The sequence below is a fragment of the Ixodes scapularis genome, unplaced genomic scaffold, assembly GCF_016920785.2.
Source record: "Ixodes scapularis isolate PalLabHiFi unplaced genomic scaffold, ASM1692078v2 PGA_scaffold0__279_contigs__length_252992795, whole genome shotgun sequence".
Classification (NCBI taxonomy): Eukaryota; Metazoa; Arthropoda; class Arachnida; order Ixodida; family Ixodidae; genus Ixodes; species Ixodes scapularis.
This window is the reverse complement of record NW_024609835.1, coordinates 66,636,574-66,661,983: the sequence shown is the minus strand read 5'-3', so window position 1 is coordinate 66,661,983 and position 25,410 is coordinate 66,636,574. Positions and strand designations below refer to the sequence as shown.

Below are 25,410 nucleotides of genomic sequence, written 5' to 3'. Positions count from 1 at the left end.
CCACTTCCCTAGTAGTGTTGGTGCCAGTCTTTCAATACTAAGAATAAAAAACAAAAAAACCTGCAAAGGCCGGTAACTGCTTTTTTGCACCAAGAATGCTGTGAAGTGTACATGATAAGAAAAGTTGAGCAACTGATTGCATGCACAGATCCTAAGATACTGACTTTAAAGAGAAATCCTTTCAATGCAGTGGCACATCACTGCAATCTGGGGGTAGCTAATTTTTAGTGGGTCCAAATTTCATGGGCCCAGTAGGATGACTACGCTGCTGACTGCAGCAAAAGCACAAACAAAAGATTTTCGGCAATGCGGTACTCTAAAATCCACCCAGTTACTCTACTCTGTATTCTTGTGCTTGTGCTTCTAGAATCACTTGTAGTTAAGGTACCCTTCAATGCTGAAGCATACTTACGCTGCTTTTAACTATTTTGTACTATATCTGTTATAGCATGTCTTGAATGTGATCCTGTGTATATCTGTTTCTAATAGCATTTTCGTGGAAGTGCACCAATCTAAAGGATATATCCTGGTTGTTTTGGGGCACTTTGAATGAAGATTATTATTATAGCATTAAACTGTAATTTGAATGGGAAAATGTACATGCATTCCTGTTTAGGATACCTCTAAAAATCTGAAATCTTGGTTTGGGCAGGAGTTGAATAGATTTGACTGGTAGCTACAACTTTTGTTCAGGTGTTTAATGTGTGTAAGTTTGTGTTTCTTGGCATTTGCAGGTCCTCTGCATTTAAAGGGATACTGAACGAAAGAATTTAGTGCCCATAGTAAGTGGCGCACGTTCTTTCTACCAGCCAGCAGCCGCCGGTGTGCGCGAGCACACGCACCAAAAATGATGTCACAGACCTCCATTCGCGGTTGAGATGACAGTGAAATGCATGGGCTTCGGACTAAAGGAGAATAAAGACAGGCTTTTCATCTCTACAAGTGAAAGCTACGTGCTTGTTAGACCAATTCATCGCTTACTTTTTACACCAGGCACCCCTGTGTAGATGAAAAACTTGTCTTTATTCTCCTTTGGTCCGAAGCCCATACATTTCACTGTCATCTCAACCACGAATGGAGGTCTGTGACGTCATTTTTGTTGCGTGTGCTCGCGCACACCGGCGGCTGCTGGCTCGTGGAAAGAATGTTCGCCACTTATTATGGACACCAAATTCCTTGGTTCAGTATCCCTTTAAGTCAGCGGTTATGAATTGGGCCAATATTACTGCAGCTCTTAAAACATTCCTGAGGCAATTTTTTTTTTGGCTACTAGTGTTCAAGAAAAGAGTATGTTTTTGTTTACTCATGCTGACTTTTGTAAAAAGTGAAGCTCTGAAGCTCACATTATTTTTTCCTCAATTTCTCATTTTTTTACCCACCAGGCTGCCCCAGTCCTACAAATAGGCTTTGCGAAATTCCAACCACTTTGGGCCTATTTATCTTAAACAGTATATCAGTGATTCTTTTTTTTTTTTGTTTATATAGTTTTTTTTGCACAGCCAAAGGACTGCGTGGAAGAGAATATTATCAGTGATGGAATTGCTGCACCATTTTTGCCAGATTGTGCCGTGACCGAAAGTATGCTACATCTTGTGCCAAAATGCCATTTTTGCGAGGAATTGCGCCACACCTGCGCTGATACGGGCTTTGAAAAAAAAAAAGGCAAAGAAAATTATTGTAATATTGGTAGACTCTGATATTCATAGTAGGAGGGAAGAAAAATGGTACAAATATGTGTTTCACTGTGCTTTGAACCAAGGTGGAACAAAGTGTAGATATTGCTCAACCCCACTAGTGACATCATGTCTGAACTTCCAGATGATATCGGCAATGTCGGAAGCTTCAAGTCGCAAGAAAAAAAATGATCAAAATACTGGTATGGCGGCTACTGTGATAATACAGAACCAGGGTATTTTCCTTCTTACAAGATGACTTGATTATCGTGCCTGCCACATGCCTCCATGCTGTGGCTAGAGCATACCATGACATTCGCACCACTCGCATCAACCCTTTCATCGCTCTGCGCTGCCTCGTGCACATCGAGCTTCACCAGTGTGCTAGGAGGAGCGGCTAACGTGGGGGAGTACCTGGGTTAGTGCCAAGGGCTTGGAAATTACGCTCAGTACTATTACAGGTCGGCCTCCACTGGTCGTGGTTGTAGATTTGTCTCTAATGTAAAAAAATAATTGCAGACCTCTATTTGAATAATTACGGCAGTCAAGTTGAAAGGGCAGCAAACTCTGGCTCAACTTTGCCCCCAATGCCGCTAAAGTGCGGTGTCACTTTTAAGGCACAACTGTAGGTCTTCATAATATATTAAGGTGGTTGTTTGTGCAGTTTATGATATCACAATCTTGAGTTTGGTAGGTTCATAAAACTTAAGAGGACATGTTTTCATTATCAATGTTTTAGTGGATATACTGGTTTTTGCCAACATTCTACAATTTATGTGCTAAATAAACTACCCTACGAGTGCAAAAAAGGTGATGGGGAGAGAGACTTTTTCTCAACTGAAGTGTTGCACTATGATAAATTTTTCAGCCATATTTTTTTGCTTAGTATTCTTCGTCAATGGAACCTACTCTGATCTTAGACTTACTTCTAAAAACAGAGTTGTGTATGCCTTTTGCATCCTACGCATTTTGATTGCACAAGTAATGAGTAATATGCTTCGGTACATCAGAGGAACTCTCAGTCATTAACAAAAATGAACTCATTTAGAGATGCTTTTTCATTGTTATGTGATCTGTTAACAAGTGTTAATATCTGCTCCAGAGGAGCCAGAGGTTGTTCCAAACCAGTATTATTTTCCTTGCTACAAGAACTGCTAGAAAGCTCAGATGCCACTTCCATCATTGTGCTGTGGTAACCTGACATGTTAAGAGTTGAATTTTGGAATCCCTATACATTTCACATTGTTGCATATCATGCTCCACTTGATAGGAATCCTACTTCTAGGAAGCCTTCTTCTCAGGCATTGTATGTTTATTTCTAGATGAAATTTTTGAAACTTTTTACTGCCATGTTGTTTCTTTTGCAGGCCCATTGCTGGTCATGCCAACCTGTGCCCTCACTCCATCTCCACAAAGCCTCAAGACATGGACACCCTGCTGTCCACAGTGAAACATGAAATTCTTCATGCTTTGGTGAGCGTGCCTGGTTTCAGGCTGGGTGTCCAATTGCATGACAGCCATTGATGTTTCGTTCTCATTACACATAACTATAAAACAGGTTTTAGGAGACCAATTAAAGGAACCAAGCTTTTTCAATCTCTCGGTATTTTTTCAGCGTCTGCTTGTAGAAGAAACCCATGACCAATGTATTCTACCTGTTGAGTTAAGCCGAGATGTTTGTTTATTCTCTACTTCTTTTAAGCGTCAGTTACTGTATCTGCTAGAGTAATAACCGCACTGTTTGTGAACAATGCCCATGGCTCTACTTTTCTGCAAAGCACTAGAATAGTGAATCACCGCGATCGGCAGAAAAATGGCAAGTAAAATGGGACAGAGATTAACATCTTCGTGCGGTAATGCTATCTGCTCGGATTGCATTCTTACGGAGAATAATGTTCACGACCTTGTTATTTTCTGCGTTTTTTATGCAGAGCACAATGATTGACTGTATGTGTGTTCTGCAGCAAAGTAGACGCAACGGCTTTGTTCATAAGTGTGGCTATTACTCGAGCAAATATGTTAAATAGAGAAATAGTGCTTTATTTAATAGAAGTGCATTCCTAGGGTTGTAAATAAGCTTATTCACTTTTGTCCCTCTCTCTAGGGCTTCTCGGTGAGCTTATATGCCTACTTTCGTGATAGAAATGGCTATCCATTGACACCCAGGGAGAGGAATGGAAAGCCATCAGTAAACAAAGAGTAAGACTTTCACGCTCACTTTCTTGCTTTGCTGATCATGTTTCTTTATTTTTCTTAGATCCAACTTGTTGCTATTATTTGCTTTGTCATTGCAGTTTTTTCTGATGGTATTCTCTTACACACTGTTTAAAGGGACACTGATGCCCCCCCCCCATTTTTTTTTTTTTTCATTTTTTGCCAGGCGATTTATTAGGGTGTCGGAATACTACCCAATTAATATTTTGCTACAGAGTCACACATTTTTTTAATAAAGCCAAAAAACGCAACTGCTCAAAACAAACCAAAACCCACGCATCGCACGGAGATGTGGAGAAGAGAGAGTGAGTGGCGGAAGTCACGTGGCTACACCCAACCGTGCAATTTTTTTTTCTTCCGGGTGTTGCAGACGAAATGCGTTCGGGATTCTTTTGCAGTTATGTTTGTTCCGCTCGCTGTTCTGTACGTCAAGATGAGTTGTTTTGTATTGCTAAATGTTGGCAGTTAGTAGTGAGTGGCCATGGGTAATTCCCATTATCGGCTCCGAAAAGATTACTTCCAAGATGTTGCGTGAAGAGCTGCCTCACATCTGAAAGTGGCATTGTGCGGCAGAGGTGTCAAAAATGGAATCCCATACCATTTAGTTCAGCGACCTATCGTCCACAACAATATATTTTTTTTTTCTTTCAGTGATAATTGTAAAAAAAAGAAACGTAAACATTGCAAAATGTTTTAAAAAAAAAAATGGTACGCCCACACTAGGGATTGAACCCATGCCCGCTGCGTGTGAAACGGACGTCTTTCCACTGAGCTACTGAAGGAACTCTTTCATTTGTAGTAATGCATCCGGTCGACTGTACGTCGGAAAGTTTGCTGCCGATTTCCCTCCGGTACATGCACTCCCGGCTTGAAGTCGGGCAGCACCATGCATTGGCCACATTCGCACCAAGTAAAGAAACCATACGCGTGCGAATTCAACTCGATGTACGCACTTCGTGCTTAATGTTTGAGCGAGCGATGTCTTCAGCCACGGGAAGGGATGACGGCTCGGCGACACCTTCGTGCAATCGGCTTGCTGGTTGGGCGTGTCGTACGGGATGAATATCAATTCTTTTGATCGGTCCAAAGTTTCTCTTTTGAAGGAAGACAGAATTCGCCAGTACCGTGAACAACAGTTCTGAAGTAGAGCTCCCACGCCCATCGTCCGCTGCCACCCGCGAGTCCCATGAAACGCGAAACAACGCCATGTTCAGAATTATGCAGTGAATGCACAGAATGCTTCCGATTGTCTGTACAACTTTTTTTTTTTTTCAATCAGTGTATTTGCAGCTTTTTGGAAGCCACAAAAAATGGGTTTTATATTTTTGTTTTCTATTTTTAGTCTTGACTGTGTGCCTTCAATGACCCACGACTTTGATTAAATTTGGTGGTCGTGTCGAAACCTTACAAAACGGCACGTGACCGCGGAAAAGAGAGTGAGCGCGACTCAAACCAGGCAGTTCTTGATCGGCGGTTTTCGGGCGGAAAGAAACCGAATTTTGAGCCACGAATTCTGTTCTGGGTAGTTGGGTTCTCATATGTCACATACAACTAAAAACCTCGGCGAGCATAAATACCCTGCTAGTGTCCCTTTAAAACCAGCATTCAAACCATTTGAAAATAAAGATGGCAAACGCCGGTCATTCTTTGTTGATCTTTGAAAACAAAACTTACAAATAAATTGTTTTTGTTTGTTTCAAAAAGAAAACAATGCTTTTCAAAGCGAAAAAGAGCCAGGCAATTGAGCATACTGGTTTGCAGTACTTCTACTCAATGGTGTTGCTCACGGCACTGAATTTGACAGTGAAAGTCAATTTGATTCAAGAAAAAAGGAATGAGATATGATATTATTATAGAGGTTGTCACAGGAAAATAAGTTTGATCGGTTGGCTGTGTGCGCAGAGCTGAAAACGCTCGCAGTAAGTAATGAAAAATGCTGTCAGTGCAATGACTCGTCGCCGCGATATAGGGGAGGCTTATTCAGAGTGGGCTCAAAAATCCAATGACACTTCATGGCTGCTGGACTTCCAGACGCACTAACTAAATAGAGGCTCTCTGCTGTCCTTGTTAAAGGGGCACTGACACCCCAAAGGTCGTATTTTTTTATTGTCTAAAACGATGCAAATTGCAGTCATAGGCACGCAAAAAAAAAAAACGCATTGCGAAAAAAAAATTTTCTTACGCGCGCGTGCGCCTTTTTATTTTTAGCGTTTGATTCTCCCGCCTCTCGCCTCCTCGCTTCTTTTTATTCGTGACGTCAAGAATAATGAAATTTAGAAGCTTTGTAGGCGACATCTCTATAACATTTAATAACGGCAATCCTAAAACATGTTTTTTAACACAATTACGAACGCACTACGGCCCTTCTTTTTGAAATACCAAAAATCGGGAGTTCGTTGTGGTGCCGTCTCCTGGATTTGTATCCTCCCACGGAAAACAGGCGACACCGCTCAAAACCGGTCCGCCAACGCCAAGGCCGGCGCTCGCTTCTTTCCTCCTCGCTTTGGGTCGCCATGGCAACAGCAGGGAGTTGTGAAAGAAAGTGGACTCTCAGGGCTCCGCAATATTTGACGTCAACGTGCCGGCGCGAATCGCGCAGGAACTTCGAATTCGGCATTTGGAAATTGTTTTTTTACTTCACAAATACTGAATTCACAAATTTCAAATTTTGAGGGTAATGTCCCGGCATCGTTTTCAATCGTTTTGGATAATAAAAAAAAATGTGATTTTGATGTGTCAGTGCCCCTTTAATGCCAGCACTGTGTGCGGTCACGTACCAAGTTTTCTTGTAGTTATGCGGAAAAGTTTTGCGACCAGTAGTGTATTGAAGGACTCTGACTACTTTATATCATTGTGTGATCTAATCTTGTCATCTTATTTATTATTTGAGAAAGAAAACTAGCTTTATGTTTGGTCTGAAGCAGTGGTGTAGCCACAAATTCTTTTTTTTCCGTGGGTGGTGTAATGAGTTGGCGTGGAGAATAACATTGGGCACATAGGTTTTATTGCATATTGGGAGGGGGGGCACTGAAACCCCAAAGCCCCATGGCTACACTCCTGACTTGAAGCTCTTATGCATGGCAGCTACGGTCATTTCTTGCTTCTCCTAAGTTTGGTTTTTATTGTGTTCCCATCAATTGGCTTGTGCTCTTTTTCTCTCCATGTTTTCTTCTGCTTCTTTTTCTTTTTGTTCTTTCTTTTTCTGATTCTGCATTTCCTCTGTTCCAGAACTAGCTGTGACAATCTTTCTCTCATTTAGGTAATGCCTTTTCTATGTTGAAAATCTGAATTTTTTTAAAGCTCAATTCTACTTTCTACTTTTATGCTGTGTGTGTCACACTAACCTGTTTGCTTCTTGTTTCCCATTCATGGCATGACCTGATCTAGTATCTTTTTTTTCTCTTGCTTTAGCCGTCGGCTGACAGTTATGTTTGTCAAATGCGAGTTGTTTTATATTGCGTAAGCAATAACATTTTAGTAAATAGAGTGAGTTAAGTAAGTATCTTCCTAATCCATGTTTTAGTCTGAGCCATCGCTTCATTGGAACAAGCACTCCTACAAAATATGTGCACACTTGACGCTATCAGGGGACCAGATGAATGGTTTCCATGTTCTGGGTCATGATAGTCAGTTCGTTTGAAACTTGAAATTAAGAGGCATGACGAGTTAATGACTCCTTATGTTTTATGTTACACAGGTTTGGTTTCAGTTTGGAACCTGTTTCTTCATACATTCCACATTTGCACTAATTATCGTCATTCCATTTTTGTGGAACTTTTTGAACTGGGTTTTGTTAACCTTGAATCATGGCAGGTTGCAAACTCACAAGTGGAGTGAACGTGTGATGCGAAAGGTGATGCGGACCAACTGGAAGATTCATGGAGGAAGCATCAGCAAGATCTCCTGGATCATGGTGACACCCCGTGTTGTGGTGGGTGCCATCAAGTGGGCTGGGGGCACGCTTTAACTGTAGTTGCAGTTTTTAACAGTGCCATATTGTAGTGCATCGCACATATGTGCCCTCCTCTGAGTTGTTCCTGGTCTTGAAAATGCATTCAGTCATGTTTATATGGCCCTTTTCCTTGTGAAGTTTGGTTACTCGGTATGCTTTTAGCACTACCTTTTAAAGAAAAATCAGCATAGTCTTGCACCTCAATACAGCTGAGTGGCATTTTCTGAAAATACAGCCCTTTAGTTCAGAGGTGTGGCACCCTAGGAGACGGGCATTCCTGTTTCACCATGTTTTTTTATGCACCTTTCTACCAACTGATGACAGTGCAGCATCACTTCCAGGAGCACAGAATGGCCGAAAACATCTCTTACTTTTATAATTTCAAGACATCTGGACATAGTTCATACTTCAAACTCCAAATGATTATTAGTTTATTAAATTAGATTTTTAAATCGAAAACTCTAATTCGACCCTCAAATTGAATGTTTCTTTTGTTGACTATATATTTTTTTAATGCCGTAAGATGTTTTTAAAATTAGTTTTATACCGGCTGCTTTCGCTCCAATGAGTGCACTCCCCTTACAGCACGGGTGCACTGCAGAGAAGCAACACCTGTGGCAATGAATGAATGATGGGGCTTTTATGGCACAGCAGCAACATAGGAACTAGTGCACCAAACACATGACGAGTACTTGTGGCAATGACGTCAAGTCGTCACTTTCTTACAGAGCTGTTTACGGGCAGGCATGTTTGTTTTTGTTTGGACATTGGTTTGGCCTGTTGGCACCTGTAACATATGCTGTTTCTATGTTTGCAGACACTTTTTCTTACAGTTTGGTGAACGCTAAAGGTGCAAAATATGTGGCCATAAGGAATCCCTGTTTGCACTTGACACATGGTTTAAGCCTATCAAACTTACAATGTATCAAGTAAAAAAATATGTGATTGCAAGTCGGATGCAGATACATACGGGAGGCACTCACTTGATCGAATGACGTTTTAGCGAACGCCCACGTTTCATCGAACGACACTTTAGCGAATAGCCGGACGCCGCGAAGCGGCGTTTTCGGGTGGGCCAAGTGAGTTCATATTTTTGTAATGAGTTGCCGCAGACTGTCGCCGCGAAGCGGCGTAAAGCGCAGCGCGATGGATGGGTTAACGCGCGCCCCCGTTATTCGTTAAAACGGCCATTCGCTCAAATGTCGCCGTTCGCTAAACTGTCATTCGCTCTTGTGATATGGACCCGATACATACAATGACCGACAAAATTTGTGAATGCCATTCAGACTTGGATATAAAGTTTGTGGATGTTGCTGAGATACAAATAATGAAATCCATGCAGGGCTCTATCCATCGATAAAAAAAAGTTTAGTTAGAATTGTTTTTGGGCCCTGAGGGAACAATAAATGAAAATGAATTGAAAACCAAAAGTGCTAATAGACTGATCTCGCTAAGTGTTCCACGTGACGCCGCCATCTCTATAGTTCACAAGAGGCAGGTAGCAGTGCACGAGACAGCTAGTGTCATCTCGCTCTCTGCTACATGCGCTACATGCGCATGTAGAAAGACTACAGTTCCCAGGATGCATGCCAGCAGCGGTGGCACAATGAAACTGGCTGGTGAGATCAGTGTATGAAATCAATAAAAGAATCTTTATTATTTTGTTTCAGTTTTACTAATTATTGTAAGAGTAGCCTTTCTTTTTGGCACTTTGGTTTCATTGAAATAAAAGTCGAAACGCAGGCAAGCTGGTGCACAGTCGCAACTTTTTTTTTTCTTTGTCTCAAGGTTTTTAATTACGGTAGTTTCATTATGATTTCTTCAAGTAGTAGGAGCGCAGCAAATGTGACCAATGTGCGCCTTCTGGCATGAAACAGGACCGTGTTTCGGTTTCTAAAGAAGGCAGTCTGTCTCTTTGCTTGGCTCTACCCTTGTGCTGTTTAGCTTATATTTTTGTTGCCTTCAGTTTCAAGTTGTAGCTCCCATGTTAGGGAAACTGCCAACCTCTCGAAAATAAGTGGATGTCAAAAAAAATGGCAGAGGTAACTGCCAGCACACTTGGGCCTCCTTGTTCCCAACAGGAGGAGGCTCGGCGCCATTTCAACTGCTCGTACCTGGAGGGAGCAGAGGTCGAGGACCAGGGAGAGGATGGCACCAGGCTGACTCACTGGGAGAAAAGACTCTTTGAGGTGCTCTCGAGCTTCCTCAATGAATCTCGTCATCACACTTATCTTCATCCCTCAGTTCCTTTTTACTAACCTTGGTACTCTCCATTGTACATCGTAGGCTAGGGCAAGGGCTCTATATTATCCAACCTTTTTTGACGATTACCCCATTGTGTTACGTCCCTCTGGCCGTGGAACTCGCCTGCACAGACTGCATTAGTGTATTTTTCACAGCTTTTACGAATCTCTCATATGCATCACAGTGATTGTTTAATAAAATTCAAGAATATAAAGTCCACATGAATTCAGAAATCATAGTACAAACGGAATATCTTTAATGTGTTCTTATGACACACCAACAATATTGTTGAAAAGATCTGTTGCTCCTTGTTCTGCACCAAGTGTATTGTTTGCTAGAAGTTTGTTACTTTCTGTGCTAACTGTCTGCTCTGCGATTTCTCCTCAGAATGAGGCAATGACAGGGACTCACACTCAGAACCCAGTGTACTCCAGGATCACTTTAGCTCTCATGGAAGACACTGGGTAAGTGAGGATATCCCTAAGCATCGCATGTTCGGGTTATTGCCTCGAAAGTCTATTGCATGCCTGTGCATTTTTTTTCTCCTTTTTTTGTGTGTGTATTCAGTTGGTACCTTCCCAACTATGATCAAGCACAACCTCTCAAGTGGGGCCACAATTTGGGCTGTGACTTTGCCTTAAAGAGCTGCAAGGACTGGATCGACAGCCGTCGTGCAAGGTGTGTATGGCGCTATTGTAGATTGTACGATGAGCTGGTCAGTAGAGTCCATACTTATTGCTTCTTGAACCCTCTGCCAATCTGCGTGTGCTGATTTGATGCAGCCTTTGAAAGCAGTGGCATATGTAATTTTCTATTTTAAATTTGGAAGTGTCATGGGCAAAAGACTATGGAAGAATGATACCATGTGTGTTTCTCACTGCGCTGAGAAAAAGTGCAGATGCTTACAAAAGGCCAACAGTCATTAGCTCTCAAACTAGAAAGGGCAAGTTCCTGCATTTATTCTGCAAATAACGAGACTAGAAAATTGTATGTTAATTTTGTGACACAGCCGTTGTGTCATTTGCCTGAGAGTGTATAGGCGTAATGAACCTTTTCCCTTCGTCTGAAGCCAACCTTGAAATCGTTCCAGGGGCGTGACCATCCATCCCTTTTGTGACAAGGTGAAGAAGGACCCCCTCGAGACTGAGTGCACGGAGAGCCGCGACTCTGTTGCTCTCTGCAACCTGGTGGACCATGGGGAGGAACTGGAGCCAGTATTTCAGGTGTGCAACTGCCAGCACATTCACTTCTTTCTAAGACGTCTCCAAGGTCAGGTCAGATGACAGGACTCCACTTGCTGCCTGCTTGGGTCATTATGCAAAAGTACAACCACTCTAAAGAAAAGTCTGATATAGTAAATGCATGTATTCATGACTAACGAAGAGCTGGGATAGGTTTGTAATATGTACGGGTACCGTGGACAAATTGTCACAGATGGTACAGACGCCGATGGTAAAAGTAGCAAACTCGTTTACTGAAGTGAACTCGTGCCTACAAAGCCAGACAACATTCCGGCATCTTTCACAGCGTCCACTTTAAAAGATAAAATCCAGGCCCCCGGAATTAAAATCGAATGCGGAAACAACTTCACTACAATCATGCAGTATGAGCTGGCAAAAGAGCTTGTTATAAGGAGTTAGTGCAGTTAACCCCTTAACTGGGGAGCGTGTCTTTAGACGCGGATCAATTTTTACCGCAGCTTGGGGGGTGCGTCTATAGATGCACTGCACTTTCTTTGCTGTTGGGAAGCGCGTCTTTAAACGCTCGCTCGTTTTAGCGTTTAGGGAGGATGCGCCATCTATCCTCGTGCACTGGAAACATTTTGTTTTTAAAACGATGCATACGTGGTAGCACAAAAAAAGGTTGAAGACTCCTGTATGACACTTTTGACTGTCTGTTTGGAAAATGGCATCCAGCAAATGCTAGCATCTCTTGACCGAGGAAGAAATTGCTGAGTTGCTGCAAAATACTCACAAGGACTTTGACTGCAATGTTGATTTGTCGAGTTCAAGTAAATGCTCCTCGGGATCTGACATGAAAATTGAAGATGACACAGTGGTACAATTGTTTATGGCAATGTCATCAACTCTGAGGTCTGTTGCAACCTAGCATGACGCCGGCATGGTGAAAGGTCAATTTCAAATGATGGTAAGAAGTGCCGGGGTGCACATTCAGCTTGATATAAAATTTGTTTTAAATTTTGAGATTATTGTTAAAGCTTGAAGAGCTGAAACACTTAAAAAAAACTCCTCATTTTACAAATATTTTTGGTCAAAAAAGTCCCCAGTTAAGGGGTTAAGAGTCAGTGCATGCAGTTAATTTTTTAATTTTATATTGTATATTGGATTTCGGGTCACCCTCAAAAGTTGATGTACCTATGCTCAACATAGTGTCAATCTTACTGTTGCACTTCAATCCATGACTAAATTTATTTAATCACAAAATATAGTAAAAAAAAAAAAGATATCTTTGTTTAGGAAGTATGCCAGATTAAGACAAGTTAACTGCCCCAATTCTTCTACAAACTCTTGCAGAACTTTGATTCCATTCCCGGCGTTCCATCCAATGAGCTTAGCAGGCATGGTGGGTCAGTCATACTCGCCGATTACTGCCCTTATATCCAGGTGAGTAACATTTCTTTGAGGGTTGACTGAAGAGGTGATTGGCAGTTGAATCTTTCAATTTTCTGACCTCAGTATTTCAAAAAGTTAACTTAAAGAGAGGTTGATTCTGGGTTTGTCGTTTTACAGTGATTACTCAGTCCCTGCACCCCGACTACTACAAAAGCCAAAATTATGTTTACACATGGCTTTTTTTTTTTTTTTCAAACATTGTGACATGCCCCTTTTCCTGAGATAAATCCTAGAAAAGTGGAAAAAGATCACACGTTTATGATAGAGAAAAATACCATGTCTGATTGCAATTTCGGGGGATTTCTAGGGTATTCAGGGTGCATAAGCAGAGTTTGTGCCATAAAAAGATGAGTTTAGAAACTACTTTAGTGCCTTCTTAAAGGGCAACTCTGCTTCATTTTTGATATTTAGAAAACTATGCTCTTCAGTATCATATAGGGAGACCCCATGTCAAATATTACAATCTAATTTCGTTTATATATTTAATAAACTGGCCAGCAAACTTTCAAATGAGCCAAGTCGCCGAAATCTGCCAACTCTAGCGTGCGACGTGAGGTGCAATCGTCAGCGCAGTCAATGCGACTGAGTTGGAGCGGCCAACGTTGAGCCACTACGTCAGGCATGTTGACGTCATTCTCACGTTTTGTTTGTTTTTACTTAGAGCGAAACTGAACGATGACGTCATGAGTTTTTCCTCCCGGCGTTGGCTCAACGGCGTCCACGTGATCACCGTAACGCGGATGTGCTAGTTTGTGCTGCCCTGGGCGCTTATCGGTCTGTTTCTCCGCTCCCCCTCTCCTCTTTCGTCTTCTCCCCTTCCTCCTCTCCCCCGTGTCATCACCGTCCACGCCATGCGAAGCAACTTGCCTGCGTCGCGTGTCCCGTACCTCGCCCCAACGAACGTCACAAGACCACGTGGTTCGACGTGACGTGGCCACGACTCTGACGACTTGAGACCAATGTTGCCTGACGCAACCGAAGTTTCGGTTTCGGTATCAGCTGATGTTTAAATTAAGATGGCACAAATAATATTCCACATTTCGCGAATCCGAGGACGTAGAGCTGTTTAGTAGTGCTTTGTGAAATGGAATCACACGTAAGCCTAAATTTTTCGGAATTGAGCGGAGTTGCCCTTTAATAATCATTGTTATGTCCTTAAAGTGCAAAAGGTTTTGGAAATTCTGTCATGATAATTTTAACCTCAGACTGAGGCAGAAGGAGGAAAACATTTTTACGGTGGTAGAAAAATGAACAGGGACAAACATGTCTCTAACTCAGCTAATGATTTTATTTAAACTCATCATGATAAACTTTCACGAGTTTGCCTGTGCACTCACTGTATTTTAGTTTTGACTATGTATGTTATTGCTATATGACAAAGCAGTTTTTGCTACCTAAAGTTTTCTTGCCTTTTTGATGCAAAACAGGACAGCAGTTAAGGGGCACTGACACCCCAAAGGTCGTATTTGTTTTTGTTGTCAAAAACAATGCAAGTTGAAGTCATAGACAAGCAAAAAAATACCAGAACACAAAAACAAATGTTCCCACGTGCGTGCATGCCTTTTTATTTTTGGCGCTCTTCTCTCCCACTACTCATCTCTTCGCTTCTTTTCATTTGTGACGCAATCGATTATGAAATTTAGAAGCTTTGTAAGCAACATTTTTATCATATTTAATAGCGGCATTCGTAAAACATGTTTTTTTGCGCAATTGTAAATGCACTTTTCGAATTCTTTTTGAAATACCGATTTTTATCCTCCTATTGAAAACATGGCGGCACTCGACACATGTAACACTGAGGATGATTGGACGGAGGATAATCGAGGAATAGGACGAAGTTGTCTTTTTTAGGTGCCCGGCGACCTCTCAGACTTCAAAAAGGAAATCGTCAAACAACAGGGTTTGATGTCTGCGAACCACAGTTTCAGTTGTGACTTCACATTGGCAGTCTTTCGCGCAGAACCGGTGCAACGTGGCCCCTCGTGTCGCTCACAAAAGTCCACTGCGCTTCCTCTTCGACCTTACATCATATTAAAGAATTTGAGATTGCTGAAAGAGCCCCAAAAAGAACTTCAAATTCGAAAGTGAGGTGTCGTCTACTCACAGCGATAGGTGGCACGCACAAAGCGGTTGATTGCGGTACGCGGGCAAACACGACACAGAGGCATCGGAGAAATTCGAGTTGCAGGACGGCTCAATCTTGTACGTCACTGCACTGGCGTGGATTGCGCGGGAACTTCAAATTCGGCTTTTGGAAATTGCTTCTTTACTTCACAAATACTGAGTTCCCAAGTTTCGAATTTTTAGGGTAATGTCCAGGTATCGTTTTGAATTGTTTCGGGTAATAAAAAAAAATATGATTTTGACCTGTCAATGCCCCTTTAATAACTCACTCGGGTCAAGTAATTGAGAGCAAGTTGAGAGTTTGTGCCACCCTCAGACCTCAGACACGTGCACTTCGTTTTCAGGAGTTTACCTGGAACTCAAAGAACACAGTAGTCCGGGGCTCGCGGTGCCAATTTCCAGAAAACAATCCACGTGAGTTGCACTTTATGATTGCATATTGCATGTGTTCAGACATCTTGTACCATCTGCGGGCTTTTCTTGTGTTGTAACAATACAGCGCGCTCAACTGTTAGATATTACACTCAAGCGGTGGCCGCGACTGATATCACCGCTGTCTAACAAGGAGAGCATTTCTGCTGCAGAGAATAAAGCAGCTTTTCCCGAGACTGTCACCACTCCCCAATACAAGTGACATGACCTCTTCATTTTTACAGCGTCAGCTGTATTGAGCTTGTTGTTCTGGGTGAGCCTCACAGTTGGCTTTGGCACGAGAGAGGGCACTGCCTGCTCTTCCATGCCTTCGGTCGCCCGTTCCTCGATCGGTCGCTCGATATCACCCTGGCTGTTGGGATGGAATGCATTAACTGTTCTGTTTGTGATCGATTGTGGTTTACGTGAGACCTGGTGTCTTTGCCGGCGGTGGCGGTGGCGTCGTACCTGGACAGTGACCCGATTGCCTTCGAGGTATGTGTTATGTGCCTGCATAGTGTTTGTGCTGGCAAGATCCCGAACCTCACCACGTGCTACAGGTGTGCATATGCGCCCATGCCAGAGGGTCTGCCTCAATTGGATCTCGTGGGCAAGCATTTGATATCCGCTTGGCGCCCTAAGCTATTGGTGCAAGCATGGGGCAACCAAAGCATACGTCCGAGCAAGCAGATGCTGCTTTGTGGCGTAAATGTGCCCATGACAGAGAATGTCATCGATGTGTAGGTGCCGACAGTGTCACCCTTGGTGTTAGGATGGAAAGCATTTGACGTGAAATTGTGACATGTGTATGTGTGTGCTTCTTGTAATAAACTAAACATTTCAAGATCATTGTATGCTATATACTTAATAGCTAAAAAGAAAAGGCTAATTTTAGGTAGTGTTAACATTAAAAAAAAAAAAAATTAAGATGCAATATTGGTAAAATGTTGAACATCTCCAGGATTCAATAGCGCCTAAATTTATATAATTTAGATCCATGTTGACGAACTCAATAAAATGTAAAATTAAATAATGCTGCAACTTTATCGATATGTACGCAATATCACCGAAATGAAATTTCCCTTCATTCACCATGCAAATCATTGCAATATCACACCAGCTGACACTGTCCATTCGCATCACACGACGTGATTGTCTGTCCAATCTTATTTTTCCTTTGGCTTTAGCTTTAATTTCTTTTTCCCCTCTCTGTTTAGTGTTTGATTACAAGGGAATTGCTGTTGTCATATTTGATATGATCGTGTGGACCCCATCAGCATTTACTGTGCATGGCTATCTTGTACCGTGAAATATAGAACATTCTTTGATAAAAGCAAACTTAGTGTTAACAAAAAAGAAAGTAAAAAGTCTGCACCTTTCGTTACATTATTTCCTAAGCAACCATTGGAAAGAAGTGTAGTGTGAACTGCCAGACTGTGCCAGCAAATGATGTTGCATAACAAATCTCAAGAACTGATCTTAGAAAAAGAATTCTATGTTTACTATTTACATAGTCTGCGAGAAGTTACTGTTGTGACTTGGTTTTCTTTCATTCTTGGTCAGCCTCCACCCTTTGCGCAACCGCTTTTTTCCTCGTCTTTTTTTTATAAATTGTTGCGCGCTGGTTTTTGCCAGGGTTGGCCAGTATCACAATACAAATCGATAGTATTTCCCAAATATATATTTATATTTCTCTATCGCAATGCCATTTTTCAACTATATTTTATATTTCTGTATCGAAAGACATTCTCAGGTGTATTCTTGGTATTGCGATACTATTAAAGCCTATGTATTTTGTTACAATTTTAAAAGAATTGCTGACCTCCACACAGTAAGTCAAGACCAAGTTTCGTCAGCGACCTTTTCTGTCTCTGACCGCACATGACTCCCTTCTTCATTGTGCAAAAGTTAACTAATGTGGTCCCGCATTTTAGGTGGTCAACTATCCCAGTCAAGTCCAAAAGTGGAAGGCTTTGTTGGCACGCCCAGCTAACAGATAAAACAATGCGGGTTCCTTGAGCTTTATTCCACGGTGACGTTATAAGGACACTGCTGAAAGGGACATCTGGATTGGACATAATAATAGTGACTTCTCGAGGTTATTCAGAAAAAAGACGAGAGATGCCAAAACAAAACAGCGCTCGAGCCACGGTGAAAACAATCGCTTGCTTCCCTTACTACTTCCCAAAATACAAAATGTTAATTCTATGGTAAATTTGATTTGAGCTTGATTGAGGCTCCAACATGCAGTGAGAACTAGCTTGCTGGTTTAAAAACAAAATCTCGTATTCTAGGGCATACCTCGGCAAACTCACTCATGAACTCGCTCACTCACGCTCACTCACACTCACCGCGTGATTGTGAGTGGCTGTGAGCGAGTTCGTGAAGTTTGAAGAGTTCATGATGTGATTGTGAGTGACTTCATGAACTCGGATCAGCTCATGATGTGATCGTGAGCGACTTCATGAGCGTGATGAGTTCATGACGAGACGGTGAGTGACTTCGTGAGCGTGATGAGTTCATGATGGGGTGGTGAATGACTTCGTGAGCGTGATGAGTTTGTGATGGGATTGTGAGTAGCATCGTGAGCGTGATGGGTTCGTGATCTGATGGGGAGTGAACCTGTGAAATCTGAAACGTTCGTGATTGTGAGTGAGTTCATGAGTTCATTCAGACGCTGAAATGAGTTTGGCTGTTGGCGTTTCTTGCGAAAGTTGTGCGGCTTGACTTTGGAGAGCTGAGTGGCGCCGCGAAAGAGGGGGGGGGGGGGGGGGGGGAGGGATGTTGATGGCAAGGGTGGTGCGGACCGCGCGGGTGGTGGAGTGTTTTTTTTTTTGTAAACGTGCGACTGTTGTGTTTGGTTGTGTTTTTATTGCGTTTCCGTGCTTGAGCAGATGGATGAGCTTGAGGGGCGTCGCAGAAGCAAAGCTGTAGAGAGGCTTTTGTGTAGTCGGCATGGATTACGGCGCCTTCCGCGCGTAAAAGAGGAGAGTCGTGGGCTGGGGAGGTGGCGTTCGCAGTGCAAGGAGCTGAAGTTTGTTTGCCAGCAATTTCATGGCGATTGATTGAAAGCACGTTTATTGCCGAGTTGTGTTCGCGCGGCCTTTGGAACGTTTGAAGTGCTGTGTGCATCACGCATATCGGGCTGGACAAAAACCGGCGATAGCGGGGCTTGTATACCTATAGAAATGGAGTCATCGAAGATAGCGGGCGAGAATATTTACTTCCACTGCCACAAGCTGGGAGGGGGGGGGCGTGGCACTAGAAAGGTCGCGTTTAGCGCAATGTCTAGCGTTACGTCCTGCGGAACCCGAAATAAAAATTAAAGTTACGTCCGAGGTAAGTTTACCCCAAGGCTGCGAGTTGCGTCCGACGTAACCCAATATGAAAATTAAAGTTACGTCCAACCGAACACGAAATAAAAATTAAAGTTACGTCCGACCGAACTCGAAATAAAAATTAAAGTTACGTCCGACCGAACTCGAAATAAAGAGTGAAGTTACGTCCGATGGAGCCCGAAATAAAAATTGAAGTTACGGTAAATGGATAGGTGGGCTAGTAGGTAGATGTTTAACTTGCGAAGCGCCTAAAAAACGAGGACACGAGGACGACGAGATAGGACCAAGCGCTTTTAACCGATTAACGAATGCTGCATTGGACGTAACATAGTAATAATTCACGATATGTTTTCGTTTACATCATGTATAGGTCGTAAAGTGTAACATTCAGTAAGGTTGCGTTGGTTACTCAGGACGTAACTTAAGCTTTTATTTCCGTCTACTTTAATTTTTACATTAACTTTAATTTTGATTTCGAATTCCGTCGGACGTAACTCGAAACCTTCGGATAAAATGACTTTGGACGTAACTCTAATTTTTATTTTGGTTTCCGTCGGCAGTAAAGCTAGAAGCAAGAAACGTGGTGATCACGTTTCCGAGCACGAGTCCACGGACAAAACGATGTCCGCGCTCAACTCCTGCTATACTTCGTCTAACCTTAGCATGGACTACTGTTAACCGGGAATGCTAAAAGCGCGAGCTAGTTGCTTTGGATGAAGCTTGGTCGTCTGCACGAGACGATCTGCAGGCTGGTATTTATCGCACAGAAATCTTACATACTGTATTCTTTTAACGACATACTTGTGAACCTGATAATGGGTTCACAATCGTTTCCTAACTAACTCGCCTAGCTGTATTCTCTCCATTCTAAAAAGCTATTAACAAAACGATATGTTTTATAACCTAGCATCGAACACTTTAGTATCTTAAAGGTGGCATAAAACCGTTTTCGCCTGTTCCGGCTTGCGTGCAATTTGGGGTTGTTTTTTTGCACATGTCTTTTTCGCACAAGCATGCCTTTATGTTTGATACACGTTGTACGATTTTAAGCAAGCTTTTGCTGTTGCGTCGTCGCTTATGCGGCCATAAAAGTGCGGTGGAAGCTACGGTGCTTAACGTTAGAGCTGAGACATCGCAAGCGAAATCTTATCATATTAATTGGGTTTTAATTCCCTTTCCACATATACTTGAAATTTTTGATTGCAAGGTCACTCGTGCGGCAAGAAGATATTAATAATAAATCGTGAATGGCACTTGAACTACAAGCTATCTTTACTGGCTTTATGCCACACGAGTACGAATATTACATGCACAATCGCACAACGTAATGTCGGTTAATTCGGAGACATTCCGAAAGATCCCCAGATGGTCGAAATTAATCCTCAGCTCTCCGCTGGGGCGTACAGATGCCCTTCGTCGAACTCTTAAAGGTTTTTTTTTTTTTTTTTTTTATTTGAGGCGCGTGATTGAGTTGTGCATTGGCAGCACACGCGGACGAATGCAGTTCTCACATAAGCCAGAAGTACAAGCAGCGACACATACGCCTATATCCTTCGATAAATAACGATTCGTGATTCCTAAAAGTCAACAAACATTGTTCTTCAGACGTGCGAGAAACGTAAAGGCAGTACGTGCTAGAACGAAAACATTGTGTCTCGATCGATAGCTCACTCCAATACAATTCAGTGCTGCCCCGCCATTTGTTTCCAAGAGCCCACGAAGCGTGTACCTGCTCATTGGCACTTCTTTTTTTTTTCGAAAATAAGACATATGAAGCACATCGAGGGTTAAAGTGCCTCAATGTTGCTTGTGCGCTGCGCCAGCACAGCATCATTGAGGAACTCTATCAAGGGGCTTTAACCAGCACACTTACAAGCAGGGTGGAGAAAAAAGGAGTTTATTTAAATCACATAATTTCTTGCTGCCTCAATTTGTATGAACCCTTTCCGCCAAATATTATTCTGAAAAACAGCATTTATTTTGATTTGGAGTTTCCGTCATTCGGTAGTTTTAATTTAAACGCTTATGTGTGACTGACATTGAATAATCAGAAGGGAAGAATCATTTCTTGGCACGGCGAAGAAAAAAATAAGTGGTCCACGTCTGAGGTGAGTACAAATCAGTCTATGAGGAAACTGCTTGAACATTAAACACTTACACGCAGACAGGGGAGGATATACACAGACATGACCATCAACTATTTAATACTTCTTCTTCCTTCACCTCCTCTTCTTCGTAGTTCCTTCGAGCATTCCATGATTGCGAGATAGAATGGGGGGATCGGTGGCCGAGTGGGCTAAAGCGCACAGCCTGCTCGACGCGCGTGGAGCGAAAGCTCGCGCTGCACCGTACCGGCGTGCGGTCGTGCATCACTACTGAATGGTGCACGTTAAAGACCCCAGGCTAGCGGTTATACTCCGCTGGCTAAATTGCTCATCTACAGTGGGTAACAATGTCGCCATGTTCTGGCAGACTAAACTCCTGCAGTATAAACAAAACTAATTTGTTTTTTTGTTTTGAGATAGAATGCAATTTTAGAATTTTTTTTTAAAGAACAAAGCATAATAAGGAGTACATACACATATAAAAATAAATAACAGACGAAAGAAAAATAAAAAATATGTACTACACAAACGAAAACTAAAAATTAAAAAAAAAAATTCTGCAAATGCCCAAGCAGATTCCATACATTTCCAATTTCGACATCAGTATCCCGTGGATGTTTTTTGAGAAATTCTTCCCATGACTGCCCTCACGAGCAACGTTACTGGAGCAAGCTCAGTTTCACAGCTCCGCCTGTGACGTGGGCTCAGTGGCGGTCACGAGAACTCGCAGCGAGTCGAGTCTTGCTTCCGGATCGTCTAGCCCGCGAAGCTTCAATAGCAATACTCGAGTTTGAGCGAGTTGGCAATTCATACTAATATTTCACAGCGCAAGGAAACAGGCGCGCACAAAAATAAATTTCAAACACTCAAAGAACACTCACAACGCGCCGACTCTGATCTCTGTGGTGTGTTACACTTCATCTTCATTACCTTTTTTTTTTCTTTCTTTTGCTAATATACACATGCAAGTAAAAAATAAAAGGAAGAAAAGAAAAAGAAGCTCTCAACGCGGTGGTAGTAGACGACGCGCGGGACCGGGAAGCAAGATCCGACTGCAGCGCCGCTAGTTTTCGTGACCGCCACCTGGGCCACTCGCCTTTGCAGGCTCTGGCCTTTGCAGGCGAGAATAGGGAGCTGCGAAACTGAGCTTGCTTTAGTAACGTTGCTCACGAGTCAGTGGCCCTACTAGTCCAAAGCCGCAACACACCGTAAAAATTGTTTTTACTTTGTGTTGCTTGTGCGGCTTTCCCAGAGCATTTCGAATTCCCGCTACTCCTATAGCTCTGTCAGCGCAAGTGAAGAGATTAAAAATATCAGGAGAGGGCTCTCCTCCACAAGATAATTGCTTGCGGAAGCCACGGGGTGACGTCATTCTCTTTTTTAATCGTGTTTTCTCATTTATAAAATATTGCGTTAAACATTACTTGTACTTTCAGTTGAAACATGGCCCACTCTAAATTGGCCACTCCACGTCCGTTGTGACATGTCTTTCAACACAATCAATTGCTCAGACTTCCCTATCTGCAACGATTTCCAAAAATAGTACCGTCTTCCATTCCTTCTTTTTTTCTATAAAATTAATTTTCTATGTTCGCACTACTGCTACAATTCAACACCGCTGAAAGCGTTTGCCATGCTGAGACTGCGAACACGTGCTCTAAATTGCCTGACCCTTTTTGATTGAGAAACCATGCTTTTTTTTTAATACAAACAAACGAAAAGAAACAAAAAGCTTTTTTGTAAGTCTTGTTATTTAGAGATTGATAAAAAGCGTTCGGTCTTTTTAATACAGTGATGAATTACAGGCGTAATAGAATACCGATGAACGAGAAATGTTTCCATAACGCTCCTTGTATCCTCAAATTTCAGTGGGCTCGCTCAGAGCGAAGTGGCAAAGCGAAAACGAATCTCCATATTGTGGTATCTCGAGGTCGGCTTATTTTAGCTATATTTAGCGGATCACAAGCTCCACCCATCTGCGGAACTTTCTCAGCATATGGCTCGGATACATGGAGCTCTATGCCGCTAGTTAGCGAAAACTGGCAAAAATGGGTCCCAGTTTCCCAAGACCACTTTAGAAAAAATAGCGTTTGAAGAAGATAACGGTTGGTTACCTTGGTTCGTACCTCTAGCGCTGCATGTTGGCGGAGAATGAGCGTTCAACAAAACATTGAAAAAAAGATTGAGGAGGGGGGGCGGGATTTGCCGTGTATATATATATATATATATATATATATATATATATATATATATAAAGTAATGAATTGGCACTTCGAAACGTATTTTAAATTTATATATATGTATATATAAATTAACATACTCCTTCATTCACAAAATTCGTTTCGTGATACTAAACAAGCCTGCGGATAGTCCGCACAACGTAAAATTTCAACGCGTATACACGTTTGCAAGTCCGGTCTCAGGGCGCCGCCATCTTCCTCAGTGGGGTGCGCTCTCGGGAGCGGCCATAATCCGATTACGACGCCTTAGCAAGGCTTCGTAATCGGATTATGACTGGTCCAAGCGCACCCCAGACAGGCAAGATGGCAGCGCCCTGAAGCCGAACTTGCAAACGTGTATAGTTCGCGGTCTGCACTCCAGAAACGACGTTCGATGGGCGGAAACAAGACGGCGGACAAGAGTTTCGGGTCTAGACTTTCGAGTCCGCAGCGCTTGCAACCATGCTGGCTGCAGCACGCACTCCCTGCTTGTACCGGAGCGGTTTTCCCCGTGGGATGGGGGGCCGGGGACAACAGCAAGTTGTCGTCCCGAATCTGGTTGACCTTGGGAAAGCGGGTTTCGCGCTCGGTGCAAATAAAAGGGGAAAAGAAAAAAAAACTTTCGGGGGTTGGCTTTTTTGTATATATAGCTTTTTTCTTCTTTTTAGTAGTGCTGTGGTGCCGGCGTGGCGTGGATGCCTCTTGCTCAATGTTAAAAAACTAAAAAGAAATACTGGGAACAAACCAAAACAAACATTAGAGCCGCAGGCGCCGGCCCGCTCGGCTTGTAGCGAGGAGGCCCCTCAATGAGGGGATGCGAGACCGTGATTGTGAGTGGCTGGCCGTGAGTGTGAGCTCCTCATGAGTGTGAGTAGCCGTGATGGGGTCGTGAGTGGGGCTTCCTCTTCATGAGTGTGAGTAGCCGTGAAGGCGGCGACTCCGAGGGGCCGTGATGTGAGTGGCTGGCCGTGAGTATGGTCTCCTCATGAGTGTGGGTAGCCGTGATGGGGTCATGAGTGGGACCTCCTCTTCATGAGTGTGAGTAGCCGTGATCGGGGCGACTCTGAGGGGCCGTGATGTGAGTGGCTGGCCGTGAGTGTGAGCTCCTCATGAGTGTGAGTAGCCGTGATGCGGCCGTGAGTGGGGCCTCCTCTTCATGAGTGTGAGTAGCCGTGAAGGGGGCGACTCTGAGGGGCCGTGATGTGAGTGACTGGCTGTGAGTGGGACCTCCTCGTGATTGTGAGTAACCACGATGGGGGCGAGTTTGAGGGTGCGTGATGTGATTGGCTATGAGTCTTTGGCACAGTTGAACTCTGTGATGTGAAGGGCTGTGACTTTTGAATGGTGGTGTACTTTGTGATGTGATTGCGAATGACTTTGATGGGCTGCCAATTTCGGTGATGTGATAGTGAGTGAGTGGGTCCTAAAATGCCGACCTATGTTCTAGGGTATGCTTCTTTTTTGTTCTTCGTATGCCCTAAGGGGTGCACCAAAATTTCCAAAATAATATTTTTATAACAATGTATTTCAGGGTCTGTATTTCATCCCCACCAAAATGTATTCCGGTATTTGTATTTTTAAATACTTTTCTACTTTTCAAATGTATTTCTGATGTGTGTCACAATACATTTTTAGGAATGTATTTTAGTATCAGTATTACAGCAAAGCTGTTGTACGCTAGGATCCGGGAAAAAATGCGTCCACGGATGTTGACAGGAAACGCCCCATTGGTCGTGGCAAGTATGAATAAATAAAAATTAAAAGGGGTGGCAACCATCGTGAGTCAGCTTTCCTTGGTAGTATTGTATAGTGAGGTCCTGATCCTTTGTTGTCATCTCTAGGCATCGTCCTTGAGGTCATCCTAGACGTCGTGCTCTAGGCGGCGTCCTAGAAGTCGTCCTTGAGGTCGTCCTAGACGTCCTCCTCTGGGCATCACCCTAGACGTCGTAAAAATAACAGCTTCTCTGATCTTCCATCTTCACGTGAAGTGGAAGGGCTCTACAATTTCTTTAGCTATATCCGCAGCTATTCGCTCCAAAAAGTAGCCGATGCTTGCGTGTTATATTTAACAGTTGAGCACACTGTCTAGGCCTTCAAATAACCCTTCAGGGCGACATAATTTTGTATCTGAAAATTTTTCTTTTTGATGTGCAGAAGATGAAAAGAACTTTGCCTTGGAGTACTATGGACCAGGTTCCAAGTGTTTCAACCACAACAAGGAAATGTGGGAGGAGAGGACGTGTCACCAAGTGCGTCAGTGGCCACACTGGGGGAGCGGTTGCTACAAGGTGCTGTGCCCCTGGTTTCTTACTAAAGTGTTCACCTAAGGGTAGATGAAACCTATGTTCACATTGCAGTACAGATTGCAGTACATCACACATAACTGTCCTCGAGTGCAGTTACAGTAGACTCTCATTTTTTCAAACTCCAGGAAGCCAAGAATTTTGCTTGAAACATCAGATGTTTGAATTATCATAAGTTCATCTAAATATGTTGC

The 25,410-nt window shown here is 43.0% G+C and overlaps 1 protein-coding gene across 1 annotated transcript in view; it reads left to right on the top strand.

Annotated features, from left to right (window-relative positions):
• LOC8023944 (leishmanolysin-like peptidase) overlaps positions 1-25,410 on the top strand; it is a 56,325-nt gene that overhangs the window by 19,571 nt on the left and 11,344 nt on the right. Inside the window, exons 7-16 of the mRNA XM_029966345.4 lie at positions 3,041-3,146; positions 3,778-3,872; positions 7,701-7,818; positions 9,921-10,028; positions 10,471-10,547; positions 10,651-10,761; positions 11,174-11,306; positions 12,618-12,707; positions 15,185-15,254; positions 25,068-25,201. Of these exons, the coding sequence (XP_029822205.3) occupies positions 3,041-3,146; positions 3,778-3,872; positions 7,701-7,818; positions 9,921-10,028; positions 10,471-10,547; positions 10,651-10,761; positions 11,174-11,306; positions 12,618-12,707; positions 15,185-15,254; positions 25,068-25,201 (1,042 nt within the window). The remainder of the gene's footprint in view (positions 1-3,040; positions 3,147-3,777; positions 3,873-7,700; positions 7,819-9,920; positions 10,029-10,470; positions 10,548-10,650; positions 10,762-11,173; positions 11,307-12,617; positions 12,708-15,184; positions 15,255-25,067; positions 25,202-25,410) is intronic.